Genomic DNA, 11,454 nt, shown 5'->3' on the forward strand with positions numbered 1-11,454 from the left:
CTCTTTTCTCTTTCTTCTTGTCCAGCAGCATGTGGGTGGTATGGGATGGAGGGTCGTTTGGTTTCTGATTGTTAAAACGAGACAAATTATTCAAGATATTGTATTTACTTGAATCTCACTCCTGTACTATTAATCTCTTTCTTGAATTAAAATATGTTTTAAAAATAAAACAAAACAGGAAAATCACAAAATACTATGAATGTATAAAAATTATATATGTTAAAGTTAACTCCTCTTATTATTAGTGTTTTGCTTGTGGATATAAAGACAGAGCCATGCTGTATATACAATATATAGATAATAATAACAAATAATAACAACCAATAAACGCTTCTCAAATGCTCATTATTCCTTCATTGTTACTCTTTATTTTGGACAATTTGACAATATAAATGTGCTTTGTAAAAACACAGAAACATTTTTTGCCCACAGATTTCAGTCAAGTTTTACTTTACTGACAGATAAAGTTCGACTTCACTGATATTGTTGGCATTTGTTTCTAATTTACAAAAGCAAATACATTGTCTCGTATGTATTATCCCTTCATGATTTCCAGCTTCATCTCAGATGAGAGTAGCCAAAAATCCCACCGTTCCTCCAGCACTGGCCACGGCTGCAGTAGCAGTCCCAGACAGACCAGCCATTCCTGTAGAGTAATAAAAGCAGATTATTAATGAATGCTGTCAAGCAACTGAGCTACACAGAAAAACTTTAACTTCGTTCTCAGTGTGACATTATGACATGCTATTGAGTCTTATACATTCAAGGTAGATTATACTGATAGATTTTGAGGAATTATTGGTAAAAGAACTTGATTATTACAGCACTGATCTTTACCTGCTGACTGCAAAATAGCCACCAGACTCCCTGCTGCAACTCCTCCTCCATTAGCAATAGCAGCAGTGGACATCATGCCTGCAGCGTAGGAACCTGCTGCTATTCCAGCTGAGGTGAAACCTATGGCTCCCAGAACAAACGGAGCAGAGACCACTGCTCCACCTGACAAGAACACAGAGGAAAACTGTATGAAGTGATCAGGATACTTTGAAAAGGATGATGTGTGATAAGTATTTTTAAAGTGAAAGAGCCAACAGGTGATTCATGAAAGCACTCTGTAGTGTCTTACCAGCGCCTGCTGCAATAGCTACAGCTGTTACTGAAACACAAGACAGAAACAAAAATGAACATCCATCTGCAGCTCAGCTGGCAGCATCAAACACATTTACTGTGCAGCCATTTGTAATGCATCCATCTATTATCTATACACTGTTTAATCCTCATTAGGGTCGCGGGGGCTGGAGTCCTTCCCAGCTGACTTAGGGTGAAGGCAAGAGACACCCTGGACAGGTCACCAGTCTATCACAGGCCTACATAGAGACAAACAATCACACTCACATTCAGACCTACAATTTAAAATTACAAATTAACCTCAGCATGTTTTTGGACTGGGAGGAAGCTGGAGTATCTGGATAAAACCAACGCATGCACAGGGAGAACATGCAAACTCCAAGCAGAAAGATCCCAGGTCCAGGCCGGGACACAAACCAGGGATCTTCTAGCTACAAGGCAATGGTGCTAACCACTGATGCACCGTGCAGGCATTTTTAATACAGTGAATTCAAAAGAAATACACTACCAGTCAAAAGTTTGGACACACCTCATTCAATGCTTTTAATTTCTTTGTATTATTTTCGACATTGTACATGAATACTGAAGATTAACACTTTTTTGTTTACAACATAATTCCATATGTATTCTTTTATAGTTTTGGTGTTTTCAGTATTAATCTACAATGCATAAAATTATTAAATAAAAACCATTGAATGAGAAGGTGTGTCCAAACTTTTGACTGGTAGTGTATATCTCTTTAAGAGTTTTAATGCCACTTTATCATATGCATACGAGGCATCCAAAAGACAAACGGAAAGGTAAAAATAAATGATTACACACTATCTTACTAGTAAGTTTTTCTCTCATACTCCTCCCAGTAAGGAGCAAAAAGGGTTGAGGTCATCATGCCTGCACTGTAGGAGCCTGATGCTAAACTAAGATAACACTCAGGAAGTGTTTGAGTGTAACTAGACCAGGAAGCCTTATCTTGAATTTCCACATGAATAATTCTGTGATCAGGCTTCTTCTGCATTCTAAGGACACAAGCAAGAGTTAATGAGAGACAAACCTTTACACCAGACAACACACATTTAGATTATGAAATATGCAAAAGAATAACATATAGACAGAGTTATACTCACAGAGTTTTGTGTTTTCTGCAGACATGTCAGCTGCACATTCATGCTGTGGTCGATGGAGTCCACAAAAGTAGTGGCCATGATCTGTGTTAAAATCACAAATTTAAGTCTCATCTAAAACCAACAGTCTTAACTCTGCACTGGATCGCCTGCCATACTATCAGGGAAAATCCAGGAGGATATATAATCCCCTGCACCAAAAACAAAGAAAGTGAGTGAAAGAATGAACTTTTTCACCTCATTCTGCTCTATTACTAGATCAATATTTTGCAATAATGAGTATCTCATGGTAGTTTTGGATTTTATTTTGAATGTATTGAATTCCTCTATCTAAATACCTTGAATAAAATGGAAATGTCAAACTAGTGCATGGATGCATAAATGTAGTAGGTATTGTCAGCATATTAAACAATTATTTCCCAGTGCTGACATCCTGATGTGACTTTTGGATGTATATATTTTGTCTTTATGCCTTTGTGATCTTCTTTTATGCACAGAGATGACAAAAACACATTTCTATCATCCATCCATCCATCCATCCATCCATCCATCCATCCATCCATCCATCCATCCATCCATCCATCCATCCATCCATCCATCCATCCATCCATCCATCCATCCATCCATCCATCCATCCATCCACCTACTCATCCTGATCTTTAATGTAGCTTTTTCAGTCAACAACAAAACCGTCACTCATTTTATTGTGCCTAAAGTGCGCTAGGAAACATTTCTCACACTATCAACACCACCTCCAGCCTGGACCTTTAACACAACACAGATTAGGCTTGTGGATTCATGTTGTTAATAGATCTGATCCTATTAAATAAACACGTGTTCCTAATTGAGTGAGTGTAGTCGGGTTAGTACCTCACACCTGACCCCCTCAGAATCTGATTTGTGTACAGTAAGTTTAGTATATTTAATGAATCCATGCAAGATTTGACTTCATCATTTAAATATTTGTTGATTTTGAGGGATGAAAAGCACATTTAAGCTTTGTTAAAAACTGCAACCAAATCAATTCTACTCTAGGTGTGATAATCTAAAGTAAAAACCTTGTTTTTGTTCAGCACATTTTTCTTTCTATAACCAACTTTAAACATCAACAACATGAGATCAGCCATAGTTTCTACATGAAAATTGCCCCAGTTTAATGTATGTGACATACAGTCATAGAAACAACTGGAACCCTGAACACTGATAATTAATGAGAGAAAACTTTAAAAGTGCATTTTGAGTAAACCTTCAAAGGCCATATCACCATGGAATAGGTAGCTGGTCAAAACAAGGTAAAATTTTGCATGGCTTCATTAAATCTACTACAGAAATAAAACTAAAATCAGTAGACTCTGAGGAGATCAGGAGAAAGCTTTTTTTGAGAGTTGGTTGATTGTATATTAAATGATCGAATAAGATTTTTCTCAGTAGACAAACTGCAAACCATTAAGATACAACTGTGAACAACATAAACAAATAAAAATACCTGCTGACTGCAAAACATCCATCAGATTCCCTGCTTTAGTAGCAGTCCAAGACAGAAAGTCAATTCCTGTAGAGGAATAAAAGCAGATGATTATCTAATGTTGTCAAGCAACTGAGCAACAGAGAAAAACTTTGTTCTCAGTGCAGCATTGGATTTGTGTATGATTGTGCTAATTTGCATTTGCTTTATTTTGTTTACTATTTTGGTGTTGATTTATGTTGTGCCTTGGATCTTATTTCATTGATTATTTGGTCAGATATTTCATTGTTTTGTCTTTGCTTATTGCCCTGCTCGGTGTCCCAGATGTTTGTTCCGCATTTCTATTGTTTTTGGTACAACTGATTTTATGGAGGACCGTGGGAGAGTCAGGGAGAGCGTGGTCAGCGTTTGTTGGGCTGAGTGGTGAATAAAACCTGCTGAAAACTGTCCTGCCGATATGGTGATGTTTTAGCATGGAATATAGCAAAATATAAGAACATAAGATGACTGGAACCCTCCTGACCCACAGCCCTAGAGACGGGTGAGTCGACCAGCTTTTTAGGGTTTCATCAGTGTGACATTCTGACATGCTATTGAGCCTTATATATTCAAGGTAGATTATACTAATAGATTTTGAGGAATCCTTGGTAAAAGAAGTGGATTATTACAGGATTGATTATGTTTTTTACCTGCTGACTGCAAAACATCCACCAGACTCTTTGCTGCCACTTCTTCGTACTTGACAATAGCAGCATATGGCAGAATGCCTGCAGCATAGGAACTTGCTGCTATTCCAGCTGGGGTGAAATCTATGGCTCCCAGGGCAACAGGAGCCAGAGCCACTGCACAAGGACCAGAACACAGAAAGTTCTTATGACACCATCCGTAAATGATACAGCAAATCATGCTTTAAAGAAGATATCATTAAAATGAATGAAAAAGACCCTAAAAGGCCATTCAAAGGCATACCTATCCATAGTAACACGCCAGCAACAGCCACGGAAACACACACAAGAAAATCCATGTAAATAGTTACTAATCCTTGCTTAGCCCTGTAAAACCCACTGTAGCAAGAATACATCAGTTTTATTTTTTTGATTATTGCTTTTTATTATTTCAATTATATATATATATATATATATATATATATATATATATATATATATATATATATATATATATATATATATATATATATATATATATATACATGTATATGTATATATGTATATGTATATACATATATAAATAAATAAACAAGTAAAAATAAATAGACACATATTTATTTAAAAAATGAATAAATATATTCTGCTTTTGATCATTTTTCTATAATTAGGTTTATGGTCCGTGTACGGATCTGGTAATTGGATTTTCCGTTCTGAAACCGGTCTTGAAAAACAAAAAACCAGTGGTTATTTGATTTTCGTTTTAAAATACAAAAATTAAAATTTAAATACAAAGCATTTTTCCTTTTCATGGTCAAAAAGGGATATACGATTTTTTAAAAATGCTTTGATTTTCATTTTATATTTAGAATAACAAGAAAATAAAATCAGTTAGAGACAGAAACGAAAAAAGGTCAGTTTTTTTCATTTTCTGAGACCGGAAGTGGTCATCAGGAAGTGTGGAGGCAAACGACAACAAGTTTCTCAGAGGGCGGAGCCAGAGAGCAGTGATTGGTCATACTGACTGAGAGGCAGAGAGCAGTGATTGGTCAGACCATAGATATCTACTGAAGACAGCGCGCTAGCGTATCTATCCATCCATCCATTATCTATACACCGCTTAATCCTCATTAGGGTCGCGGGGGGGGGGCTGGAGCCTATCCCAGCTGACTCGGGCGAAGGCAGGGGACACCCTAGACAGGTCGCCAGTCTGCCGCAGGGCTACATACAAAGACAAACAAGCACTCTCACATTCACACCTACGGGCAATTTAGAATAATCAGTTAACCTCAGCATATTTTTGGACTGTGGGAGGAAGCCGGAGTACCCGGAGAAAACCCACGCATGCACAGGGAGAACATGCAAACTCCATGCAGAAAGATCCCGGGAAAGCCGGGACGCGAACCAGGGACCTTCTTGCTGCAAGGCGAAAGTGCTAACCACTACGCCACTGTGCAGCCCGCTAGCGTATCTAGTTTATGTGTATCTATGGTCGGCACAACTGGTAGTATCTCTGGCTGCTGTTGACCTTGTTTTTGGAGTAAAACACGGTAAGAAGAGAAATACTTCTAACCAACAGCGTTGTTTTGTTGTACGTTAAGTCAGCGACTTGTGAAGAGTTGTGTTTTGTCGTGTTTGAGCAGTTGGTCCGGACGCGTTAGCTAGCTAAGCGGCTAAGTTAGCTAGCGGGCTAATCAACACAGGTGGCTAACTTACCACTGAACACCTGTGTTAGTTGCTGCCGCAGGTGTCCGTCATTAGTAGAATGACTTTCTCAACCTGTATTTCTCTGCTGTGTATTTTAGCTTTTAAAAAAGTTATTTTACTTTAAGGTTAACTGAAACCCGTTGAGCTGCACTGAAGTTTAACATTCAGCTGGTTTGAATTAAACCGCGCTTAACATTGCGCAACATTACCTCTCTGAATCTCCATAATTTCATTGAATTCCTTCTCTCTTCCACTGCTCAAGTTCAATCCAGTATATAAAATGACATTAATAGTGAATAAACTAACAACCAGCCATTGTATTTATTTATTACTGTATGTATTTGTAGTAAAACATGAGTTGAAACATCCTACTTTTGCATCTAGAACTGCACAAGCCGTTCATTTTCAGTCACCTGAGTTCAACTCCCCTTTTTGTGAGGTTGAAGCAGAAAGTCTGAGTTAACAAAGAAAGTTGTTTATTTTGTTTTAATTTGCGATACCTGTTATCTGTGACTGAGGCTTTAGTTTTTGTTGAGCCGATTTACACGTAGAAACTTTGTTCAGGAAGATTTCTCAGTAGCTCAGAGGACAGGCTGCTTTTTACACAACCTTGTAAGAGAATGTCTGTCAATGCTTTCAGCAGAATTTAGAAACACAACACTTCCTAAACAGATATTTTGAGGCTGTGAGGTTGAACGTTTGAGAGTCTATTAGTCATTCATTTCATTCATTCATTTATTTATTTTTAAAATGGGACAATTCGTATTAATGTACATTTCCATGTAAATACGAGAGATTGTAGCCATACGGCTAATTTCCATCTCAAGTCCCATTGGCAGATCAAAAATAGAGAACAACATAAGACCATAACTGAACAAAGACATATATATATATATATATATATATATATATATATATATATATATATATATATATATATATATGTATATATGTATATATGTATATATGTATATATGTATATGTATATATATATATTGTGTATATATATGTATATATATGTATATATGTATATATATCATTTTTTTGTTTATATATATATATTGTATATATATTATTTATATATATATATATATATATATATATATATATATATATATATAAATAAACAAAAAAAATGATAACATTTAGTGGACAAAAGCTGAGATATCGAGGCAGCTACCAAGCAATAATTAATTAACATTTACACATGATTATATTGCAAATATCTCTTTGTTGTTATTAGTGTGTTTGTTTGTGGTCTTTCTGTTTCTCGGTGGAAGCTGAATTAGTGAGGATGACTCCTGCTCCTGTCATCTCTAAGCTCCTCACACATCTTTACCTGCACATGAGGAAAATCACTCCTGTAGGATGCAGGTATGTTTGTCATTATTATAAAAAGATGTTGCCTGGTGACTAGGGCTGCCACAAACGACGCGTCGACGAATCGCGTGAGCACGATACGTCATCAAAAGCGGAAGTGAGCGCGCAATGCAACAGAAATCACCGTCCGAGTGGAGCGCGGAACACGCATGGACATCCGCGCTGTATCGTGCATATATAGTATATGCATATATTATATACGCACAATACAGCGTGGACATCCGCGTTTACGATATGGCGCGGACATCCGCGCCGCATCGTGCATATACTATATATGCACGATACAGCGCGGATGTCCATGCGTGTTCCGCGCTCCACTCGGACGGTGATTTCTGTTGCATTGCACGCTCACTTCCGCTTTTGATGACGTATCGTGCTCAGGCGATTCATCGACGCGTCGTTTGTGGCAGCCCTATTAGTGACCTGTCAGAAACCCATCATACAGAGTCAGCCAAAATAATGTTTACACACATCAGGAAAAGAAAAACTTGCATAAATATTTCAATACCAAATTTATTCAGACATCACGAGATTAATAAAAATTATCTTTGGCCTCTACAATTACAAGAGGTGCTCAAAGTGGTGGCCACTGGCTTCCAGACATTTCTGTTGTGTTGTAGACGTCACTTGTTGATGCTCCATTCATGATGGTAGCGCCATCTGTTGGGAAAACATCGTACAACAGGACACAGAGTTATCGTGATTTGATCAAACTTAGAACGAGGTATCTATAAGTTTAGAAGTACTTATACAAATGAAATATTTATAAAAGTTTTTTTTCCTGATGTGTGTACATTATGTTGGCTGACTCTGAACTTGAGAACAAAACTGTCATTTAATTGTTGCTCTGAAAGCTTCTTTAGTGAAAACCAGCTGGTGTTCTGCTTTGAAACAAACTGCTGTTGAGGTCTGTGTTTTTAGGTTTAACCCCACAGTTTCTGAATGAACTGATAGTTTGTTTTTTTTTCCTGATCAATGTGGACGTTATAATTGATGGTAACATTTACTGATCATATAATCAGCATGACAATATAACAGTATAACATTCTGACCACCTGACTATTACTGTGTTGGTCCCTTTATGCTGCTAAAACTCCTCTGACCCAGTGGTTCATCAGAACCTCTGGGGATGTCCTGTGGATTCTGTGGATCCTGTGGGTTGCAGGGTGGGTCCTACCTAGACCAGGCTGATCCTGGACCATCCCACAGATGCTCAATCAGATCTGGATGTGGGGAGTGTGGAACCCAGGTGAACAGCTTAGCTCTGTCGTGTTCCTCAGACCACTCCTGAATAGTTTTAATTTGTCCTGCTGAGGGAGGCAGCTGGCATCAAGGACTGCTGTTGCCATGGAGACTAGGGGGTTGTTTGTCCTGCAGTGTTTAGGTGGTGGTACATGTCAAACATCCACATGAACGTCAAGGTTTCCCAGCAGAACGTTGCATTAGAACAAGATGATGGATGTTGTTCTCTTCAGTGGTCAGAATGTTGTGGCTGATCAGTGGATCTGTCTGCCTTTACTCTGACATCCAGAGTTATACAAAAGTGTAGTATGTGTGCAGTGCAGAAGAGATTTACTTTATTGTATGCAGTTTTTTTGTTTTTTGTTTTTTAAGGGAGAGCATTTTTTTATCCACCTGAAGAAGACCTAATCTTTCCCTTCAAAGGATAGTTAATAATTACTGCAGCTTCCATAGTGGTCCCATCAGAGAAAATCATATCCATATACAGATTTTTATTAATTCCAGGGCTAGGTTCAGTAAAGATTATAATAATAACTACATCAGATAATTCTTTGTTGCAGTTGGAATTTTGCAGACTGAGAGATGGTTGAGAAGGTTTGCAGTTCTTGTTTTAGCAAAATATGTTATAATAGAAGATCTTTATTGTCATTGTACATGAAATTATCTGCAAACCAGCAAAGTGTATCAGTCTGAGGTATCTAAAAAGAAGTAGAGAAAAATGCTTCTAAAGCCAATAATATTTTGAGGGAATATTCTAAAAAGGAAAGAAAAGCTCCATTCTCACTCCTCTCAGGATAAACTGTCATTAAAATTGACTTTAATTTAAATTTAGTTCAACACGAGATAAAAACATTTACTTTCGTTACTGATGTCAAGTTTTAATAAAGTTCATGCTACTTTTATAAAATGATGAAAGTGAATAAATTGTATTTCTGTGATCTGTGTTTGATTTCTGTCTTTTCTCCTGTCATCCAGATGTTCAGAGGGAGATGATGCCACATCTGGTCCAGCCGATGGAAGGTCTTGAAGTTCTCTGACTGGCCTCGACTGAAGATGGTCGTCTCACTGGATTTAAGGTTCAGATGCTCAGTAACAAACTCCACCAATGAGCCAACAGGGAAGCTTTAGGTTTATTAAATGTTGCTATGAAGGTTTCACTGTTTTTCTTTGTGAATGCAATGTGCTCCAACTGAAACTTGAATTAGAACTTAGAAGTAAATCCTTCCATCTGAAAGGATTTAGTTGCATTAATAACCTCATAACATTCTAATTTTTATTCCAGTCTTGGTTGGAAATAGAATCTCTGTATTGATTCAGGTAAAAACTGAACTTCACAGCATGTTGAAGCAAAACAACCAGATGAAAACTGTGATGGTGTTGGATTGTCAGACTGTAATGTTGCAGCTCAAAGCAGCTTTTCTATCTCAGTTCATTCTGACATTCAGCTATGAATCAACACAGCAGATGGTGATCCATGCTGTGGAAGTCTCACATCTCCTGATTTAATGGAGCTGCTTTGCACTTTTTACACTGTTTATTCACCAACACTTTATTTAATAAAAGTCCCATCTAGTTTTTATGAGGAATGTGATGTTTTAATTCTCTGTGAATAACTGCAGTCTAATGCAACAGCTGGAGTTGTAACATCTGTCCTGATATTGATCATGAAGTATTGATCAGAATACTTATGGTCAGCAGTCATCCCTGAAGTTTTATATTAAAATCTTTACTTGTGTTGTGAACTTTGGTAAGAAGCAGAAACGTTAGCGTTGCCATGGATACATGAGTGTTAAATTCTGTCCATGTTTCCATTTTGGGAAATTCAGTCCAGTTCCACAATGTGGAGGAATTTAGTCTTACAATCACAGACAACAAATATTATCTGAAAGTTGGGTTATTGTTGTTTATCAGCACAATACAAAAAGATTAATGTTAGAAATATTCCAGTTAAGACTCCAGAATATTATGATTTATGTAAATTTACCTCAATAATATGAATGTTCCGGTTAAGATTGTGCAGTGATATTTATTATGCAAGTTTAGCTGATTAAAGTTTATGACTCTGCACTAAAATATTATTTAAATTGACATAATAATATTTAGGGTCAGACCCTACAGTATTGAGATTAAGAAATCAAATATTCTATAAAATGTAAATACACTGAACTAATTTTGATATATTTAAGTGAGACTCTACAATATTATTTGACACAAATCTATCCTAAATCAAAATTTTAATAATTTTCATGCCAAACATTTACTGGACTGATTTAAATATTAAAATCACTTCTTTCTAATCCTCTGCTGTATGTTCAAACCTGAGGCCTTAAATAGAAACACACAAGTATCTGTTTGAAGGAACTTCTGCAGAGTTCTGGTTCCAGAACATGATGATAGAATTATAGACAAACTTTAACAAAAGCTGCCTGAGAGTTTACAGGTTTTTATGTTGGATTTCTTCAGTAATTTAATGAGCGTTTTCAGCAAAAATCAATTGTTCATTTGATGAACTTCATTTCCTAAAACATCCAGAATTGGAGCTCATATCTTTGGCAGCTGTAAAGTTTCTGCTCCTTCAAAGTTCACAATGAATTAATTCCTAAAACACTCTCAATGCTGGAGAGCGTTTGTGATGCTGAAGCAGTGATCAGTTTTTCTGTTTCTTCTCTGGAGATGCACAATGAGGGACGTCTGCAGAGACTGAGAAGGAGTCTCACCACATCCTGACATGAGGAAAAAGACTTTA

The 11,454-nt window shown here is 36.9% G+C and overlaps 1 protein-coding gene and 1 long non-coding RNA gene across 2 annotated transcripts; one reads left to right on the forward strand and one right to left on the reverse strand.

The window, feature by feature from the left end:
- Positions 1-342: 342 nt before the first annotated feature.
- Positions 343-4,620, reverse strand: LOC111577915 (interferon alpha-inducible protein 27-like protein 2A). The gene is made up of 5 exons (XM_055005742.1): positions 4,611-4,620; positions 4,404-4,556; positions 1,127-1,156; positions 838-999; positions 343-646 (listed from the first exon to the last, which is right to left on the reverse strand). The coding sequence occupies exons 1-5, from the start codon at positions 4,618-4,620 to the stop codon at positions 564-566; spliced, it is 438 nt and encodes a 145-aa protein (XP_054861717.1). The 3' UTR covers positions 343-563.
- A 2,734-nt stretch (positions 4,621-7,354) lies between these two features.
- On the forward strand, positions 7,355-10,287 carry LOC129347745 (uncharacterized). Its single transcript, XR_008599994.1, has 2 exons — positions 7,355-7,460; positions 9,684-10,287. It is a non-coding gene; the product is annotated as an uncharacterized LOC129347745 (long non-coding RNA).
- The last annotated feature ends 1,167 nt before the right edge of the window (positions 10,288-11,454 follow it).

The sequence above is a fragment of the Amphiprion ocellaris genome, chromosome 20, assembly GCF_022539595.1.
Source record: "Amphiprion ocellaris isolate individual 3 ecotype Okinawa chromosome 20, ASM2253959v1, whole genome shotgun sequence".
NCBI lineage: Eukaryota > Metazoa > Chordata > Actinopteri > Pomacentridae > Amphiprion > Amphiprion ocellaris.